The sequence below is a fragment of the Candoia aspera genome, chromosome 7 (genome assembly GCF_035149785.1).
Source record: "Candoia aspera isolate rCanAsp1 chromosome 7, rCanAsp1.hap2, whole genome shotgun sequence".
NCBI classification, from domain to species: Eukaryota; Metazoa; Chordata; class Lepidosauria; order Squamata; family Boidae; genus Candoia; species Candoia aspera.
The window spans coordinates 28,978,671-29,000,507 of NC_086159.1; the positions used below are offsets into that span (position 1 = coordinate 28,978,671).

Genomic DNA, 21,837 nt, shown 5'->3' on the forward strand with positions numbered 1-21,837 from the left:
GTCTAATGTGAGCACTTAACTAGATAATGGTCTTGAGGTTTTATCTTAGATGTTCTGATAACCATAGTTTAAACAATCATGTTGTCTGCTGCAATGAATTTACAAATGGAAGTGGGTGCTTTCAACTTCTGACTGCTGCATTAGAATATGAAAAGGGAGGTGCTCAGTCTGGAGGGTCATGTACTTCCAGAACTTCCACTATGTTCAGAATGCTCAGTGTTAATTTCTGGTGAGTGGCACTATAAAAGAATAACAGGTCCATATATGAATTCGCTTCAACAGAAAAGAGGAAAATAATAAGCCACAAAACACTTATTTAGATTTTTGTGGCTTATTACACATCCACAAATGGAATAGACAATATAATTTGCTTTCAAACAGAAAAAAGAGGCAATGATTTTACATGAAGTAGATGTATAGACATTTTAATTACAATTAAGCAAAATGCTTAAACTTTTCAGACAATGAATATTGCTTGAGTAAAACCAATTTCCATTTTTTCATTTGAGCCTACTTTATCTAGAAACTCTTATCTAAAGAGTTGACTAATTTACTTTTAAAATGATGGTCAATCGTTTTCAGTTACAGTTCCTATATTCATTCTACCCTATATGTTAAAACTAAAATTAATACACTAAAGGTTCTTGAAGTATTTAAGAATCCTTAAAGTATTTTGAGATGCTTTCTATAAGCCTTGATTCTCATGATGACTGGACTTTTTTCAGACTTTTGAAACTGCAGTGCATTGATGCTCTAACTGCACAGAATGAGTGCTGTTATGAAAAAGATGGTTATGCATGATTGACTTGTCCTGTGCACAGAGTAGATATGCCCAGCAATATCAAAAGATCAGAATATTTCCAGCAATCATATTGCTGCCTGTCTATTTTGAATTTTCTAAATTTGGAACAAGAAACATAAGTAACTAGGAACTGAGTAACTTTTGCTATAGTTTTGATGGGAGTCTCTCAGTTGTTTATTGCTAAAGTCAGCCTACTCTTTTGCATCTCCTATTCCTCCAGCAGTTATTGCAAATGTGGCTTCATTTTCAGGCATTTCAGGACTGAAAAAAAAAAAGAAATAAAAAATTTAATTCCTTTACATTTCTTTAGGGGTCATGTAAATAAATTGAGAGATACTATGCATACATTACAGAATGTATGTACAGGCTGCAGAAATCCAAATAAACACGAGATGGGAGCAAAGAGTCTTCTGTATCTTTTTGTCCCCATATGGGGACATATGGTTGCTAAATTTTACATACACACACACACGCATACATGCATACATACATACATTCTGGTGGGATTTTTGTCCCCATATACTGGTGGGATTTTTTCAGCCCAGATCTTGTAACTCTATACATTATAGTTGCTGTTACTTACCATCAAAAAGTAATGTAGACACTTTCATTTAGCTTTTCTCACTGAAGAAATATTATATTTTATATCTCATTTGACAGAGTAAAAGCAATTGCTATGCACTGAGAGCCATTTTGGAGATCCTGTTAGGCAGGTCAGTGATAAAAGGATTGCAGCAGATGTTACTTTATATCATGCCCCCATCTACAGGGTTTTACATTACTTTCACATAAATCCCTTTGGGGGGGATTTCTCTATGTTTCTCTAAGTTTCTCTATTTTTACATAGTAATTATGCCGGGTGCTGTTTTCAGTTACATTGAGCACCAGGAGTTTAGATGACCAGTTTCATCTTTGAAACCATGATCAGTTTTCATCCTATTTTGGGCTTGTCAAATATAAGTAGCCTGTCCCTACTCTTATCTATCTATCTATCTATCTATCTATCTATCTATCTATCTATCTATCTATCAAATTTATCGCCGCCATCTCACAAAAGGGACTCTGGGCAGTTTACAATAAAACTTATGGGATATACAAGATATACACTGTGTAAAAATAGAGAATGTGGACCTGAAGGTTAATTATTATGTGATAACAACAGTACATGATGAAAGTAAAATGTGTGAAAATAAATGGAATGCTTAGCAAATAGTTTAAAATTGACCAGGGAATAAAACAAGGATGTGTAATGTCCTCTTGGTTCTTTAATATTTACAATATAGATAAATGCATAAAAAATACTTGTGATAATGTTAGAGATGTCTTTGTGGGGACATGAAAATGTGTATACTTTTGCATGTAGATAATGCCTTGTTTTTAGTTGATATACAATGAATGTTAGAAAGATTGCATAACACAACTTGAATATTAATGTATCAAGAACTGAGGTACAGTAGTTGGATTTGACAAGTGAAATAGAATGAACAAATGCAAGTTATACATAAATGGAAGGAACTTAGTGTAAGTGGCTGAATGTGTGTACTTAGTATGATGCTTACTAAAGATGGGGAAACTGTGTGCATTTTAAGGTGCGTACTGCCGATAATGGGTAGCATACAGTCTGTTGTGAGGAATGAATACTTGCTGAAAGAAGCAAACATGGATAGCTATATATGTAAGAGCATGCTTCTTTCCACTGTGTAATATGGAAGTAAGAGTTGGAGATGTCAGGAGAAACATAAACATATAATGCAGTAGAAATGGGTTACCAAGAAGTGTGTATTGTAAAACAAGAAGTGATAGGGTCAGGAATAAATGGATAAGACGCAAATGTGTATTGACAGAAGTACACTGAGGTGGTTTGGTCATATTTCTTAATTTTTCAAACATTTAAAAACTAGAAACCAAGTAAAATACAATAATCATATATGCTGAAGTATAGTGTACTGTGCCAGTCAGCTTCCATATTACCTATCATATATCTTGGCAATACGTAATTCTCCTCTTCCCTTCCGCAAACTAATCCTTGTTGTAGAAGCATGAGCAAGGATATGACCCCCAATGGGTTTCTTGGGGTCAGCCTGAAAGCTACATCAAATAAAAACAAGAGTTGTTATATCCAAAGTGGGGAATATGGCCCCAAATTACTGAACATCTTGAAAAATATTAACAAAATCACATTCTTTTAATTTTTATACATCTGTGTGAGTTTGTGTGTATGTGTGTCTATGTCATGCACTGCCTACCGCAGAGTAAAACACTGACGCTGATTCATGCGAAAGCAGGTTCAGGTTTATTTCTTTGCATAGAAACAGTTACGGAAAAAAGCTGAGAGTGAGGAGCGCGCGCCGGTGCGGGGTTTAAATACCCCGCGCCGGTCAGCGCCCCCTCACCCTGGGTTACGTCATCCCCCCTTTGTCCTGCATGCTGTCTTGCCGGTAGGTGAGGGGTTGCGAGGCCCCAGCGGGTGCCCCGGGATCGCCCATCATCGGTTTCCTCATTCAGCCGGTGATTGCTGTCAGCTGGGCGATCTCCGTTGCGCTTGTGCTAACAGCTTGGGTGCGCCTCGCGATCTGCTTGTCCTTTGTCCTTCCTTCTCTCTCTTTTGTGTTTTGATGGCTGCATGCTCCAGCTAGGGTCTGTGGTTTTTGTTGTGCGTGCTAAGCTTATCTTGAGCCCCTTCCTCTGTTACCTCGTTATTGTCATTTGTGCCTTTGTGCTGATGTCTTCAGCTCAACGGCACTCATGACATACTGCCCCCTGTCCGAATAGTGCCCCCTCCCGGCCTGCCGGTTTTTTACCAGGTGAGCTGTCAAAATGGTTTTTTTTTTTTTTAAATTTTCCGCCGGAGTGATTTCGCCCCTCCCTTTGTTCCGCCTTCTACCTTGTGTCCATCTAGGGTGTGTTCCCAGTGCGCATGCCCCGGCCACACCCTGGGCGTGCGCATGCTCCAGCCACACCCTGCTTGTTTGGCGCAGTTCGGTGAGGAGAGAGGCGTGGCTGGTCGGGTTCTTTTCAGCTCCAGGTAGGGCCCTTATATTTTTTCCCAGTGCGTCGTTTTTGTTATGTGTGCATCCTGGGCATTCCCCCCAGGCATGCATAGGTGACCAATGTCACTCCCCCGTGGGCCTGGGGCGGGGGAAGGGTGAGTCCCGGGGGGAGGGAGGTCTACCCAAGTCGCGGGCTTGGGGGGCCCTTTCCCTTGGGGGCGCAGTTGGCGGGGGGGGGCCTGCGGGGAAAAGGGTGTTCAGGGGCCGGTTCGGCTTGTCGCCCCTTTGGTTTGTCGGGGTACGTCTGGTGGAATGCCCGGGTCAGGTCTGGCGCCTTGACGTGTTGCGCCGCCACCCATTCTGGGTGGGGGAAGTGTTTCCACCTTACTAGATAGTGTAATATTCCCCGTTGACGGCGAGAGTCGAGTATGTCTCTTACGTCGAAATGTTGTTGGCCGTCAATCATCACTGGGGAGGGCGGTGGCGTGGTCGGGTGCCATCGAGAGGTGGTTGCAGGTTTCAGGAGGCTGGTGTGAAATACCGGGTGGAGTCTCCGTAGATTGTGCGGCAGGTCCAGGCGTATTGCCACCGGGTTCACTATTTGGGTTACCCGAAGCGGCCCGATATACTTAGGCCCCAGTTTTTTCGAGGGTTGCGGTGACTTCAGGAATTTGGTGGATAGGTAGACCATATCCCCTGCCTGGAACGTCGGTTGCTGGCGCCGGTGCTTGTCGGCCTGCTCTTTGTAGGCCGCCTGTGCTTCCTTCAGCGCTGCCGTGATTATTGGCCACGATTCCGCAATCTTCCGTCCCCAGTCACTAGCATCCACTTGGGGTCCCGGGGGTTGTGGTAGCTCCGGTATGGGGACAAAGTCGCGCCCCGAGACTACTTCGAACGGGGTTTTCCCCGTGCTCGTGTGGACGGCGTTATTATATGCGACTTCTGCGAACGGGAGCAGTTCGACCCAGTCGTCTTGGTGGTAGTTTGTGTATGAGCGTATGAATTGTTCTAGGGTGGCATTGAGGACCTCTGTGGCTCCGTCCGTCTGGGGGTGCCAGGCAGTGGATAGGGCCTGTTGGGTCCCCATCAGCTTTAGGAAGGCCCGCCAGAATTTAGAAGTGAATTGTGTGCCCCTGTCGGTCACCACACGTGCGGGACATCCGTGTAACCTGTACACGTGTATCAGGAAGAGTTTGGCTAGTTGTTGGGCGGACGGGACCGATGAGCAGGGGATGAAGTGGGCTTGTTTCGAAAAGTAGTCTTTCACCACCCAAATGGCCGTTTTCTTCTGGCTGGGTGGGAGATCTACTATGAAATCCATGGAGATTTCCTCCCATGGGCGGGAGGGCTCCGCCACCTTTTGTAAAAGTCCCTGGGGCTTACCTGGTGCCCGTTTGGCCCTGGCGCATGTCGGGCAGGAGGCTACATAGGCTTTCACGTCCCGTCTCAGCGCGGGCCACCAGAATTGGCGTCGTGTGAGGTGCAGGGTCTTCAGGAACCCGAAGTGTCCCGCTTGCTTGGCGTCATGGGATCTGCGCAAGATCGCCTGGCGTTGCGAGTCTGGGACATATATTCTGCCTTCCCCCCATGCCAGGTCCTGTGCCATCGTCACCTTGTCGGGGTTTGCTAGGAGCCAAGGGTCGGTTTTGAGGGCGGCAGTGAGGTCTGCGCGTATCCCCCCTGGCAGTTGTGGTTGGCGCCGTCTGGTTACTGGTTGCCCCGTCGTCGGTTGTGCCGTGGGGTTGGGCTGCTTCCGAGCGCCGCTCCGGGTGGTCACCGCCATCCCCAGCTGGGAAGCGGACTGTCCCGATCATATCTGGGGCGGGCTCCTCGTCTTGGGGCAGTCGGGAGAGGGCGTCAGCTAGGAAGTTCTTTTTGCCCGGCATAAACTTCAGCTGAAAGTTGAAGCGGCTGAAGAATTGGGCCCATCTGACCTGTTTTGGGCTGAGGCGTCTGGGCGTTCGGAGGGCCTCGAGGTTCCGGTGGTCAGTCCAGACCTCGAATGGTTGGGTGGCTCCCTCCAGTAGGCGCCTCCATGTTTCCAACGCCGATTTCACCGCGAAGGCTTCCTTCTCCCAGACGTTCCAGCGCCTTTCTGTCTCAGAGAATTTCTTCGACAGGTAGGCGCATGGTTTTAGGACTCCTGTGGGGTCTTTTTGGAGTAGGATGGCCCCCAGGGAGAAGTCTGAGGCGTCGGCTTGGACCACGAACGGCCGTTCTGGGTCCGGGTGCGCGAGGATTGGCTCCGTGGTGAACAGCGCTTTCAGCCTGTTGAATGCGGTTTGGCACGCGGGAGTCCAATTCAGTACTGTGCCCGGGTTCTTGGCGCGTCGTGTGTCCCCCACCCCTTTAGTCTTGAGGAGGTCTGTTAGGGGGAGGGCTATCTCCGCGAACCCCCGGGCGAATGACCTGTAAAAATTCGCGAAGCCGAGGAAGCTCTGGAGTTGGCGCCTGTTACGGGGGCGTTCCCAGTTCACCACCGCCTCGACTTTTGCGGGGTCCATCTCTATGCCTTCCCCGGAGATTCGGTACCCCAGGTAGTCTAGGCGTGCTTTATGGAATTCGCACTTTGAGGGTTTGGCATAGAGTTTCGCCCGTTTTAGCTTGTCGAGGACTTGTCTGACTAGGGTCACGTGTTCCTCGTGCGTTTTGGAGTAGATAAGGACGTCGTCTATGTAGACCAGGACCCCTTTGAACAGGTGCTCATGCAGAACCTCATTGATGAGCTGCATGAATACCCCCGGGGCCCCTGCTAGTCCGAATGGCAGCACTTTGTACTGGAAGGCGCCTAGGGGGCAGTTGAACGCCGTTTTCCATTTGTCCCCTTCCCTGATTCGGATTCGGTAGTACGCCTCGCGCAGGTCCAGTTTGGAGAATACTCTGCCCGTGGATAGGTGGGCGAGCATGTCTTTTACGAGGGGTAAAGGGTATTTATTGGATAGGGAAGCTGCATTGAGGCCCCGGTAGTCGGTGCAGAGCCATAGGGTGCCGTCCTTTTTCTCTCGAAATAGGACGGGTGCTCCGACCGGTGAGCATGCCGGCTCTATGAATCCCCTCTCTAGGTTTTTGTCGATGAACCCCCGGAGGGTTGCCATCTCCTTCGGGGTCATCGAGTAAATCTTCGGCCTAGGTAAGGGGACATCGGGCAGCAGGTCAATCCTGCAGTCCGTCTTGCGGTGGGGGGGTAGTTGATCAGCTTCCGCCTCTCCGAAGACCTCCGAGAAGTCAGCGTATTGCTCCGGTAGGTCTTCTGGTGTGGTTGTGTTGTCCTGGGTTGCCGCCTCTGCTCGTCCTACCGTGGGGTTGGTCCTGCCCGCTGGGACTGGCGCCCGGTACTCGCCGTCGTCGAATCGGAAGGTGCGGGTCGCCCAGTCGATGCGCGGGTTGTTTGTTGCGAGCCATGGTATCCCCAAGACTACGATGGGCCGTCCTATGTGGGTTACCACGAACGATGTTCGTTCGGTGTGGGTACCCATTTGTAGGGTAACCGGCTCGGTCTGCATCGTGGCTGGTGTCCCTCCCACTGTTGAGCCGTCCAGCTGGTGAAATGCCAGCGGTGTGGGGAGGGGGAGGCAGCGTAGGGCGAGTTTTGCGACTATGTCGGGGTGGATCAGGTTTTTCGAGCACCCCGAGTCCACTAGTGCCGCGGCCGTGGTGGCTCTGTTGCTCCCAGAGAGCTTGATTGCCGCCATTATTACGGCGTTTTCGCCGCTCTGTCGAAGTGGTCCGCGCCTCCGTCCCACCACCTGCCTCGCGGCGCGTTTTAGGGCAGGCGGGGAGCGTTTCCCGCCGGCTGGTCTGGGTCTACGGCGTCCTCTCCCCCCCAGTAAGCATCCCAGCCTTCGTCCGGTGTCGCTGTGGCTCCGGTCATTCGGCGGTGGGGGGGTGCCGGCGGGTTGGTTGGTTTGAGGTTAGGTTTCGGTGCGGGTTTAGGAGCGCTCGCTGGGGTTCGGTTGGAGAAGCAATCTGCCGTTTTGTGCCCCATTTTCCCACACCTCCCACAGGGCCTGCGAGTGAATTTCTTCCTTGGGTATGTGGGACCGGCCGTCCCCACATGTGGCGCGGGTACCTTTGGGTAGGTGTTGGTTTTGTCTTCCGTCGTTGCCATTAGGAAGGTGCGGTGCACGTGTTCTGCTTTCCCCGCGAGGTGGATCCAGCCGTGCAGAGTCTCCGGATCGTCCCGGTAGAGAGCCCATTGAAGTACTTCACGGTTGAGCCCCCTTTTAAACATTTCTAGCAGGGTGGTCTCGGACCAGTCGTTGATCTTCCCTGCTAGAGCTTTAAATTCGAGGGCGTAGTCCGGGACAGTGCGCGCGCCCTGTTTGAGGCTTTGGAGTGCGCTTTTGGCCCTCTCTTTGGCTAGTGGGTCCTCAAAGTAGCGCCTCATCTCCGTAATGAAAGCATGGAAGTTAGAGAGGGCGGGGGAGTTGGACTCGTACATTTGGACGTACCAGTCCGCTGCCCGGTCTTGTAGTTTGATCGCCACGGCTGCGATCTTGTCCGCTTCGGAGTTAAAGGAGTGTCCGTGCCGCCCCATGAACCCCCTGGCGTTCGTAATGAAGAACGACAGTTTCGCGGGGTTCCCATCGAAGAAGATGGGGAAGTCCTTTGGGGCCCGGGCGTTCTGGGAGTCCCCTCCTCTCGCTTCCCGACTCCTGGCTTCGTCCGCTTGGGCCGCTTGTTGATTCGCATTCGGCCCCTGGGGGAGCGACGGCCCGCTCGGGGTGTGGGCTTGCACGGGAACGTCGTTGGGCAGCGCCGGGGGCATCAGCGATTGCAGCATGGTTCTGAGGTCCTGTAGCTGGGCCTCCATTGCCGCGAGTCTGGCTTGAGTTTCCCCATCCGAAATCCGCGCCGCAGCTGGGGTCGGGTCTGTCGGGGTGTCCGCCGGGTTGAGCCGCTGGTGGGGTTCAGGCAGTCCCGTCCGCTGGTCCGCTTCCTCCGTTTGGGGGTGCGTCGGCTGGGTTGCCTCTCCGTCCTCCACCATGCTTGCTGTAGTTGGGCTGTCGTTCCATGCCCGTGGCTGGGGTGCGATGTGGGGTGGGGGGGTCTCTGCTGGTCTCGGGAGGTATGTTGCTCCCTCCCGTGGCCGGGTCGCCTCCGCCGCCGTCTCCCTCTGGGGTTGGAGCTGAGGCTCGGGGTGGGCCGGGCGGGTGTCCGTGGCTCCTGGGGTCCGCGGTGCCTCTGGCCTCGATCTGTCCTCCTCCGCTTCTTGCCGTGCGGTTCGCCCGCTTTGGCCGCGACGCGTTGGCCTCATTGCTCGTGGTCTTCTCGCCGTCTATTCCTCCCGCAGCTCGTTGTCCGGTGGGGCTCAGCGAGGCTGAGTTTGTGACTCTCAGCTTTATGTCTTGCACTGCCTACCGCAGAGTAAAACACTGACGCTGATTCATGCGAAAGCAGGTTCAGGTTTATTTCTTTGCATAGAAACAGTTACGGAAAAAAGCTGAGAGTGAGGAGCGCGCGCCGGTGCGGGGTTTAAATACCCCGCACCGGTCAGCGCCCCCTCACCCTGGGTTACGTCATCCCCCCTTTGTCCTGCATGCTGTCTTGCCGGTAGGTGAGGGGTTGCGAGGCCCCAGCGGGTGCCCCGGGATCGCCCATCATCGGTTTCCTCATTCAGCCGGTGATTGCTGTCAGCTGGGCGATCTCCGTTGCGCTTGTGCTAACAGCTTGGGTGCGCCTCGCGATCTGCTTGTCCTTTGTCCTTCCTTCTCTCTCTTTTGTGTTTTGATGGCTGCATGCTCCAGCTAGGGTCTGTGGTTTTTGTTGTGCGTGCTAAGCTTATCTTGAGCCCCTTCCTCTGTTACCTCGTTATTGTCATTTGTGCCGTTGTGCTGATGTCTTCAGCTCAACGGCACTCATGACAGTCTATCCCTTCAAGTCACTGTTGACTCCTGGCAGACTGCCTGGACAAATCCCTGCAGTTTGGTGCCTTAACCATTACACCAAACTGGCACATGCGCTCTCTCTCTCTCTCTCTCCACATATTAATGATTGTTGGCTTTATTGATGTTGGACAAAGAGGGGCATAAACATAAATAAAAAATAATAACCAAGCACTCCTCAGTTTAACTGTAGCACAAAACTCCATCTGAATACAAATGAGAATATGCACAACAAAGCTAATGCTTGAGAAAAGGAAAAGAGAAGGGAGGAGTTCTTGACTCAACACTCATTCCTATTTCTGAAACTATAATTGACTGACCCATCAGCTACTATCTTTATGCAGGGAGCCAGGAAAACATCATTTGCAAGCAAGCTGTAGTAGCAAGCCTTGCTCTAAACTCTTCATGATGTGCAACGGGAAAAGGAGATACGGGTTTCAGTCCCTCTCAGGATCATTGAAAGAGAATCCAACTGGTACCCATCTGAGAATCTCCTAACTCCATTCCAAAAGCAAATACTAGTTTCAGGGTAAGGATTTTCTCCAGACCAGGCAGTAGCAGAAGCAGGTACATTCCTTCTTTGTGCCCAGTTTAGCTCAGTAACTTTCAGCTCATTTTCCCAGATGCTTTTTTAAAATATGCATTTTAAATGTAAAGACACCTTTAAACTATATATCTAGCTTGGACCTTTCTTCATTTTTCCTATCTGAATTGACATTCAGGTGAACTATTTCCCTAGAATCCCTTATTAGTATGGTTCAAAATGAAATTGAGTCTTCTTTGGATCTCTAGGTTACCTTTTTCTGTTGTTTAAGACAATTATTTAAGAAATCCCATTTCTGTGATTTAAGAGTATCATAAGGAAATATTATTAATAATTTGCTTACGTCATAGTTGCTCCTGGATCAGAGGTCATTTGGTTAGTCACAAACACAGCCACATTATATTCTGTAGTAAGAAAGATAGGCCAAAGGATGGGATAGACATAAATGGATAAAAATTATTCTGCTAGTATTCTTTCCACAATCTTTTGTTAAAGCACTTCTTATTTATTTATTTATTTATTTAATTTTTATCCCGCCTTTATTATTTTTATAAATAACTTAAACTATGCCTACAGTATAAAAGTCTCCACAATATTGAAAAATCCTGAAGATCAGTTTTAATAACCCTAACAGACCAATAAAACAATATTATGGAAAGTTTTCTAACTTTCAGATGTATAGACATCAACTCCCAAAATTCCCCATTGCTGAGAATTCTGGGAGTTGAACTATACATGTCTGGAATTTGCCAAGGTTGGGAAACACTAGTAAAAAAAAACAACCCAGCAGTATCAATTTAAAATCCAGATCATTAAAACCAAATTAAAATTAAAAGGTATTGTATAAGTCTAATTAAAAGCCAAATGTCCTTGTGTGGAGTCTAAATACACAGGGGGTACTACTAAAAAGACTCCATCTCTTATGTCTGCCAATCTCACTGGGACTTTCAAAAGAGATAACAGATTACATAAAATCATGTGTTTAAGCTAAACAAGTTTTTTTTACTTCATCTGGGAAATATTCTCCCACCTTCTGATATTTTCTGAAGTCTTGAGAGCATCTGAGCAAGTTTCTGTTGCCTTTCAGCTAATTCCCCACGACCACTAAAATCCACACGAAAGAGTGCCATAATAGAATCTATTATCTGTACATTAAATGTCAAAAAGGCAACATTTGTTCATGAGAAGAAATTACTTTAAAAGATTAAAGTATTAATTAAAGGAATTGGAGCATCTAATAAACAGGATTATAAAATGTATACCAGTAGTTTGAAGATGCCAGGTTCCTCATGGAATTTGCCAGCAACATAATCAAGTAATTCCATCTGATGCTCACCTTCCAAGGAGAAAATATAATAAAATAATAGTAATAATATTAATAACAACAACAATAATAACAGTTAAGTTTTTTAAACCAGAAAAAGCGAAGTACTTGTTAGATAGACCAACATGTATAATAATTGAATTCCTGTCACAACTCACATAACTAAATCTTTAATATCTTTGAAGTAGTTAGGTCACAATTTTTAAAGCTTTCCTTTAAAATAATTCCAAAAGAAACTAAATACTTCATAAATACTTGAAATCCTCTCTTGAAATTTCTGCAACATACCATAATATTCATGTCTAGCTTAGAAGTCATATTAATTTTTAAAATATATTTATATATTTAATTTTATTACAAATATTGCCTATAATCCTGGAGTATTTCCACACAGAAATTATGTGTAATGTCATGTTCAGACATTTGATGTGACTTTTCTAATTTACTTATTTTTTTATTTAATAAGATCTAATCTACTATGTAACAATACATAGTAGCTTAGTAAATTCAGATTAAACATTTAAAAGAGTTTTTTTATAGAATATTAGAAAAAGGAAAGAAAACCCAACATTATCTTTATAATGTGAATTTCCTTAAGAAAACTGTCTTTTATGTGTTATAAACAAAAGCCACTGTACAGAACTGATATAGTGCAATGATATGGTTTCAAGAAAAGGCAGCATAACTATTTCTTTGGGGAGGAGGAATAAACTGAAAATATGTTCAGATGTTGGGAAGCTTTATAACCCAATCTTATGTGAAAAATCCTGTTGGAAATTATTTTAAGTAACACTACTTGAAATTTTTAGTAAAAAAAAAACCTCTTGAGTATATTCAAAATAGAAAACACAAACAGAAAAGTAGACATAATTCAAATGATGACCCTTTGGTGCATAATTGTTCATTCTTAAAGTGGGCAGGACTCCTGTGCCATCTTGTTGCAATCTTACTGGTATAAGCCCGTGCATACAATACATTGTCAAGAACTGCATCATGGTCTGCATTGAAGCGATCAGCAATGTCACGAAGACGGTCTGGACGACTGGAGTGTTTTTTAGTTAAGGTATCTTTTTAATTCGGTTTCTCAGATATAATCGCTGAAGCCCATTCATAAAAGCAAATATCCCCTCAAAACTGAGCACTTCTAGATGCTAATGTTCCCTGCTTTTTAGGAACTGCTCTCTTGATTGCACAATGTTACCTGCAAACCAGTCTTGATGCAATGCAAATTTCCAAAATTTTATTACAACATCTAAAAATCTATTCGCATTTTTTCTACCTCACTTGAGAGACAAATTAAATTTATGTTCCATTAAGTTCATCCTGTGGTTATGGGCATTTGTTTTCCCATTTCAATGACTTCCTGCCATATCTCCTAGCTCTCAGCTCCTAGCACATGTTTCATCCAGCCTAGCTAAAGAAAGCAAATTAGTTGACATGCTACTTTCACAAGCTTGAATTCAGCATGATTGCCATCAAGAAGGCGTTCTCTGTGAGCTCCAGACTGACAAACATATTGACAAACCCCATGGTAAAAGTGCTTGTGACTTGCAGATTGTGAGGAAAATGTGTAGAATCCAAGTAGGTATTAAAGTACATGGCAAATGAGTGGCAAATGAGAAGACCATCTCCACTGCATTTCATGTGGTAAAGTTGTTTAATTAGCTTTCACCTTTTCCCCTCTGTACATTAAATGTCTCTTCTGCTTATACTGTATCATAAACTCAAATTTAAAATGTATTATTAATACTGTATAGGAAATCCTTTCACCCTGTTCAGTTAAAGCAAAATACTGAGAAGGATACAATGTGTTTTCTGTGTCAATAAAGATAATCTTCCCACCTGTGTATCCATCTGCTCCTGGAAGTTGGGCTGTTACTAAAATGAATAACAACAAATAAACAAATCAGCCAGAGTGACAATCTTAACCACTTTGCCACCTGACAATAAATTAAGTTTTTCCTTTGTTGGCAAATTATCATAGGTACAAAGCAATCATGTGGTCCTTGGGGAAGTATTTCAGCTGTGTAGAAATTTTCAGTTTCCATAAGTTTCCAAAATCAATGGGTTACTGTACTCTCAAAACCATGAATTTTACATTAAATCCCCCTTTTTCTATGAGCCTCTGAGTCAAAAGCTCCATACTATTATGTTAAGTGAGTGAGTGAACAACAAAATGAAAGGGTTGAACTTACTCTAAAACCATTTTAGAAGTGGCATTTCCCAGGGTGTATGGGAACTAATGGTGGTAAGGCTGCTGTATACTGTAGATTTGTTTTCATTGTTGTATTTTATGTTGGCTGTATATTTGTACAGTATCTTTGTATTTTCTTTTTTGTATATTGGTAAACTACCTTGCATCCTGTACAAATAAATAAATATTTGCAGAGTCAGAAGGGATTGGAAATATTTCTGCAAGAAATCAAACTGGATCAAACTGAGGATTTTCTAGTGGTGCAGATGCCTCTTCCTTTGCACCCAGGGTCTTGTATTTCTTGTACAGTATGGTAAAATGGAAAAATCTGAGGATGCTGAAAAATTGATACTGTTAGAGACAATGGAAGAAGTCTTATCTTCATGTGCTAATCATTCATTCTCTTGCATGTCAGATGAAGCACCTAGTACTCTGGCCTGATGACATGGCAGCTGCATGTATAGTATAATCTGCTTAGCCTGGCTGCCTGGCTGCCTTTCTTCTTTCCACACGCATGGAGTCTCTGTTGAGAAGACTTCTGAGCCTGAGCATTTAAGATGTTGCTTCAGTTGTAAGGATTTCTGGAAATACCTTCTGGTAGATGATACTGCTAGGAAACTGCCAGAGCAAGACTAGAAGGCAATTCCCATAGTGCTTCCTGTCAGAGGTATGGTTGCTTGAGATATGCAGCATAACTCATTTCTCTGTGATGTGGCATGCTAGGGACTTGCTTTCAAACTAGGGGAGTCAGAAGGGCTATGGGGCTGAAGGCAGGATTAGCATTATCCTTCCCTGATGAGAGATACCATCCACCACAGAAAGAAAAAAAGCTAATTCTTCAGTGAGTATAATCCTTAGAGTGTTCATACATCCTGTTTGTGTGTGTGTGTGTGTGATTTTAAAAACCATCAGCACATTTTTGCATATTGAACATGCAGTTTTCAATATATTATTTCATACATACCACAAAGAGTATGGGAAAGTTGAGTTTTGCCTGTTCGGAATTCTACAAAAACAGAAATTTAAAAAGTGAAATATGCTAAATATAGAAGGGGAAGTCAGATTATGCAAGGATATATGAGCTAATTAGGCCAAAGTTTTTTTAATTTTTATTTCAAAGACTAACACAAAACTTTCCCTTTGGAAACCAATATCAATTTCTGTAAGTGTGCAGATGCTCCAGTGCTCCCATTTATAAGGATTTATACATTTATATAGAAACGTATTTATATTCTCACGTCATGGGAAGGGTCAATTGTATATGCATGATCTGTGTATGCATGCAGAACTCCATTATCCATTGAAATTAATATGAAAAACACACATTAGGCACACTTGATGTAGAGAATAAGAGAGATGGCCTTGACAGAGATATGCAAGAACCATTACATATGCAAATAGGGCTGAAACGTTCTTGAAGTCCTGAGGAGCAAGATAGTATTCAGAAGTGATTCAGGCAGATCCTCCTGATTCACTGGGGTATAAGAAGGAAGGGAGGTACAGCACAATCAGGCTTGCAAGATTTTGTTATTACAGAGTAGCTTTAGTCTTCCTGTGATTTTCTGGTCTGGTCTACCTAATGGGTACCTACCTAGTACCTACTTGAGGTATTTTAAGTAAATATTTTAAGCTACAATTCAAGGCACATTTCTGCATTGTATATGGGTAGAATGTTAATTATACTAAAATTTTAAGTTAATCATTGAAGCTGCAGAATTAGTCACAGCATTTTTTGGCTCCATTGTTAATTTCTAATATTGTACATATAATGTAGTCATATGTATCAGAGTATTCTGTAAACAGAACACCAGACTAGAAATGTATATATTTGGGCAAACCTAGGACAAGATAAGGAGCCCTCACATAAATAAAAATCCTACAACAGGAGTCTCAAATTGTTGCAAGTGCCACATGAGGACTAGTTCTTTAGCCCAAGGACCATAGTATTGAAGCCTTTTCATACATTGATGTAAACGTCTCTAGTAAGTAAAAAAATGAAGAAAATGAAGAATATGTACGTATGTCATTAAATATAAGCTAAATAAATAAATAAATAAATATCTTTAAGGTGAAACAGAGCTATCTTACTTTGGCCACTTAGCTGGCAAAATTTTTCATCATCAAGGACACCGGTATTTGGTTTTACTTAATATATGGATATATATAGTTTTTCATGATCATATCTAGATGATATAATCTAGGGAACCCATCCCACTAAGAGCTGTCCAAATCCTTTCTCCTCCTGTCTCTGGGAGAGTTGTTCCACATAATGATAGGATGGTTACTGACTGTAACCAAGCTACTGTTTATAAACAGAGAGCAAACCCCACTCCCTTCTAGCACTGAAAATGTTGCCCAGGCAATGAAACGTCTGCAAGAAAACAACCAAGCTCACAGAGCACCAAGGATTCTACAGTTCAACCCTGAGCTACAGATATTCTCTTCGATTGGTTACTGTTTATCAAACATTTTGCATGCGTAAGGTAGCCTCTCAGGAAGCAGGCTTCTTTTCCACTGCATCAAAAGAATATAAGAAAGTGAGGTTAGGGTTGCTTGAATAGCATATATTCTCGTTAAGTAAAAGTTATGCATCAGAATTCCTGTGTCACTTTTCTGAGCTTCTTTGCTAATACATATTACTATTCTGAGAACAAAGAGATTTGTTCTCTGTAGGAAACTTCTGACACTCTGCTGTGTAGGGAGGGATCTTGCCTTTTTTTGATGTTTTGTTGTTTGCATTCACTTCTATCTTTTCAAATAGGTGAAAATGTATGCAGTTAAAGAAAAACTATTGCAAATTAGTAGAGATAGGTCTACTGTGAATCAGATAAAATTGTGTCAGGCCTATAGACCACCAACTGCATACATCTAACCTATATTAAACGTACATTGTTTTTAAACTGCAAACTGCATAACTATTCCACTAGAGTTCCATTCACTTCCACTATAAACAAAATTTATGCAGTGATACAGACTTCAAATATCTTCAAAATATTTGCATATTATTAAAATGGCATTAAACCATTTAGATAATGGATTTAAGGGTTTAAGGGTTTCAAGCAGCTTTCCCAGTCAGGCATGCTCGAGATGCCACCAGAATTCACAACCCAAATTTCTTCATGGAATTCTACCCAACAAATCTGAATGGTGCCACACTGAGGAAACTGATCTACATTATAAATGAATATACTGTAATCTTACATCTTTTACTTACATATTTGGTATGCCCCACAAAACAAAAAACTAGGTATAGCTCCTTCTAGTGCTACACACAAGTGCTAAAAAAGGCTATGACTTTCAAACATTGTCACACAAATCAAGATACAGTGCCCATTCAATATACTTATAATTCCCATAGCTTTAGTAACTATTTTCACTAACCTCCAAAGGCTTCTGTGATTGCCATACTTTCGATCCCACCACCCAGGAGTTTACTGGAAAGAAGAAAGAAATCTTAATTAAATAAATCTTGAAATGGGAGCTGATGAAGCTTGTATCTAAGGTGCTAGATTACCTAGGAACCTAATGTATTGCTTAACAGAAAAGTGAGATTAAAAATGTAACTTTAAAAATACCAGAAGATGGTAATAAAATCAATTATTTACTTGATCTGCATGTTATGGGAAAAGAGGGAGATATAAATAATGTGCATTGACTGGTAATATTAACCAGAATATTCCCATTTTTGTTTAAATATTTTATTTATAATCCAAAGCAACCATTTAAATAGATGGGATTATACCTGCTTTTTATTAAAGTTGTATCCCACTGCAATCTGGTGACTCTCAGTTGTTTACAGAGTATACAATATATTAATCGAATTAATTAATTTTAAAATAGTTTGTTCATTCTCCATATGTTTTTCATTTTACCTAACAGACAGTATAATCTCTGGGACTAATATTACATGTCAGGGGCACTAAATGCTTCATTATGGTAAACTGGTGAGGCAGTAAACTAAATTAAAATCAAAACAGTAACAAAAGCTTAAACATGGAGAGAATGAAATAGAAAATAGGGATATGGGGTGTGTTAGTTTACTAACTCGAATTCCTGGCTTCCAGTGGTAATATGGAATACCATCTTCCGCTTCTCACTATACTCAAAAGCAGTCAGAAACCCTGGTTCCTGAGGAAAAAAAAATGAAACTGTTTAATTTGTCTTGGTGTCACTATCATTTAAGATTTATAGAATTCCTTTATATACTGAAAAAATAATGCAAGTAGCAATTAGCAAACAATTATATAATCCTTATATAATTGTAGTAGTGATAATAGTACAGTATAGTCCTAGATAGTTTATCCAGTGTAATTTGCATACAGTAATATTTAATGGGGCATATTTCCAAGTGTGTATAGAACAGCTTTTGAATTAAAAAATTTCAACAAGGTAGCTACTGCATATTTTGTAGAAGGCAGTAAAATAAATTTTTATAGTAATATTATGTTTACAGGACCATTTCAGACTGCTGAGCTGAACTAATGAATTTGCATTTACTTTAAGTTCACCATTTGTTTACTATGACTAGATATTGCAAAGCTTGATTCCATGCAGCAAACTATCCAAATTAACATGGTGAAATAAATTAGGGATATGTATTAGATTTGGCAGAATTCCTAACTGAACCAGATTGGATTGATTTGTAAGGTGATTGAATTAAAGCAGGATGTGACGAAGACTGAATCCAAATTACAGAGCCCTTCCAAACAATTGGTTAGTGATTTGCAAAAACTGATTTCTTCGCAAACTTCCATTTTAAGAAAAACTGATAAATGAGGAGAACAGGGAAAGAGTGTTAGGGAATTCTGTCACTACCAGTTCTTGTTTCTAATAACTTTGAATAATTTTATCAGAACTCTCCAATCTTGAGAGCTAAAGTAATATAGTTCAAGACACTGTCAGATCTTAGTGCTTTTTGCTAGTCTTTCTGAGGATCAGGGGAAGGGAAGGGTATAGTATTAAGTACTTGCCTGGAAAATGTGGCACATTCAAGTTTAGTGAATCACATAAACAATACTTATTAGTGTTTGTACAGTTATTTTGTTTACTGTAATTTCCATAATTAACAGATATATGTTTATTATTATTATTGTAATATTTATATTAATTGATTGTACAGAATAATGAAGGATGAGTGAGAAATGTTGGAGGAGGCAGAATAATGGGCAAAAGTCAGGTCAAAAAGTTGTAAACAAAGAACAATGTAAAGAAATGGGATCAGCTGGAAATCATGGGAAAACTCCAGGCTGCCAAGAAGACAATACTGTAACAACAACCCTGAGATTGCTAAGAAAATGGCTAATTGTCTGTAGCTAAGAAATTTGTTAAAAGTTACAGAAGATTTATGATATATAAAGCAGTTAGGCAAGTTTCAAGGGACCAGCATATGGTATCAGCAACTTCCTTTTTAAAAGCAAAATGTAAAGGCACCAAGCATATAAACTCCTACATGTATTTGTGTGAACACTGGCATATACCACCCTTGCATGGTATACTTATCAGTAAAAGTTTCAGCCAATTTTGCCAAACAGGAAATGAAAACTCATTATAGCCATTGTTCATTTATAATTAAGGTCAATAGGTTATTTGCTTTTCAGAATGAGATTTGGATTTGGGCTGTCAGTCAAATGAGGGGCCACCAAATCATTTCAAGGCGAAGTGGGCAGTTTTCCAAATAGCAATACACTAGGGCCTGAATAAATCTGGGGTGTGTGCATGTTGCTATAATAAATTTATGCAACTGCTATGCATATTAAAAGATCCACTACATACAGAGAAAGTTAGGATTAGTATACTTGGAAGAAGGAAGTGCTTCACTTAGAATATATCAATAACTCCACCAGTTTATAATTAAATTTAAAATAATTAAGACTGTTCTATATGTTCTCGGGCTGCCAATAGGAAATAACAGTAAGGAGAATCTTAACCTGAGGGATAGATGTACTTACTATAAGTTTGTTGGCTGCCTCTTTTATCTTCTCTACTTTGGCCTCCGAAAGTCCCTTCACATTACATAATGCCCGCTTGGTTGTCATCTGAATCCCTTTGATTGTACAAATTCCTACTGATTTCAGCTTCTTAATATCTGCCACATTCTGTGAAGGAAATAAATATACACACCAGCTTGGTATAGATATTAATTGATTGGGCTTTTTAAATTAGAACAATGAATGTAGGTTGTCCTCACTCAACTAAATAGCCAGATGTAGATTAATCCTTGAATGTACTTACAATTCCATGCTTCTGTAACAGATCAATGTCCTGGAAAAATGATTCCTGAAGATATGTAAAATGAGAACAATACTGGTTATTTTGGTACTTATGAAGCCATAACTCATCTAATTACATATGGTAAAAGGTAAAGTATATCTTAAGTATACTTAGTAATAGCTGTGAATCAAGGAGGACATCCAAGTCATAGACTTGCTCCCTCAGGGCAGTGCCACGCCATCCAAAGAAAACACAGGAACTAGTTGGCAACCTTGATGAATAAATGTAAATTCCATCCTGCTTGGGTTCAGGTTAAGCCTATTTCTTGCCACCCAAGTCTCGATTTTCCAGTTTAGTTTACAGTCCTGGTATCCTCATGGTCTCCATTCAAGCCCAATCGTGATTAATCCTTTTGTTCTCAGCTGTGAGGTCGCCTACCTGCTGCCACCTAACTTTTATTTTTTGATGCTAATGAGAATACACACATGCACGCACACACACATACATTTAATTAATTTATTGGTAGATGAAGTATCCATTTTATTACATTTTTCTCAAGGAACAGCTGACACTGAGAACTACTACTGAACCAAACGTGTTTCCATACCTCTTCATCTTGGTAGCCTAGTTCTTCCTGTACAACTTGGTCTTCTAGAGATTTCATTGTGAAAGTTGAGCTAATAGAATGCAGTCAGTGCTGCAGAAACCAATTCAATACTGTTAAAAAACATAAATAAGCTAATTATAGGCTACATTTTCCTGTCTAAATCTGCAAATGCCATCTCACAAGTGAAAGATGATATATTGTTTAAAGGGCAATTTTTAAAAAAAATTGATGTACTATATATATGAAATTTCTGGTCCACATCCTTCTAGAACACATTTTAATATAGATTTTCTCTAAGAAGAGCCAACTCTTATTCTGGAGGCTTGTCTCAGAACAAAAGCTGGTAGTGTAAATTTCACAAAGGCCTCCATCCTTTCTCTTCCTTAAAAAATGTTACGTTTTTATCACAAAGTACCTGCAGAGGAGCTCAGAATGGCATATCAGGTTTCCCCTACTCTTGCCTCTGTTATTTCCTCATCAGATGTTCTGCTGTGAGGTAAATTAGATAGGTAAAGTGAAGAGAGTTAGGTTGTGAGGTAAATTAGGAAGATGAAGTTTATCTCCTCTCAGCTCTCTCCTCACATCACCTTTATGCCAGCTTGTTAGTAATATTGGAAGTAAACATGGCTGTAAATGTGGGGTAGAAAACCTGGGGGAAAGTAATCTGCAGCCTTAGGGGCAGAGATGGTCATTTCCCCTCACCTGAAATGCTCAAATCTTACTTCATAATATGTAGCTGAGTTTGGCCCAAGTTGAAACAGACCAGCCTGCAGCTCAGACATGGGGTTTGAAGGGACAAAATTAAAGCTGCTGGAGACAGAGCTCCCAAATTGGAGGGGAAAAAGAAGCTAGCTTCTCAAGCAGTGATTTTCCAAACTTAGCAACTTTAAGATGTGTGGACTTCAACTCCCAGAATTCCCCAGCCAGTATGCTGGCTGGGGAATTCTGGGAGTTGAAGTCCACACATCTTAAAGTTGCTAAGTTTGGAAAACACTGTTCTAAAGCAAGACAAATGTTTTCTGAGTTGGGCAAAAGTAAGAATAAATCCCAAAGATGGATGATATTCCAATTCAGAAGTGTATGACTATGAGGGTAAATATGTCTATACGGCTGCCACCATGAGCTAAGAGTTAGCACCTGATAAACAGGGATCTCACCTAGTGGTGGAGCAAATGCTGCAAAGGAAGAGCTTTGCTGGATCATATCTGCAGATTTCTACTCTCACGTCCTGTTTCTGCACCGGCCAACTAGATTTAGGTATCTCTATGTGGTATTGTTATG

The 21,837-nt window shown here is 42.3% G+C and overlaps 1 protein-coding gene across 1 annotated transcript; it reads right to left on the reverse strand.

The window, feature by feature from the left end:
- Nucleotides 1–393: 393 nt before the first annotated feature.
- Nucleotides 394–20,613, reverse strand: DMC1 (DNA meiotic recombinase 1). The gene is made up of 13 exons (XM_063309323.1): nucleotides 20,557–20,613; nucleotides 19,971–20,015; nucleotides 19,688–19,834; nucleotides 17,785–17,867; nucleotides 17,121–17,173; nucleotides 14,704–14,745; nucleotides 13,351–13,423; nucleotides 12,496–12,587; nucleotides 11,484–11,557; nucleotides 11,252–11,366; nucleotides 10,565–10,625; nucleotides 2,774–2,890; nucleotides 394–1,063 (listed from the first exon to the last, which is right to left on the reverse strand). Exons 1-13 carry the CDS (start codon nucleotides 20,611–20,613, stop codon nucleotides 994–996), a joined length of 1,029 nt encoding a protein of 342 aa, XP_063165393.1. The 3' UTR covers nucleotides 394–993.
- Between the last annotated feature and the right edge of the window lie 1,224 nt (nucleotides 20,614–21,837).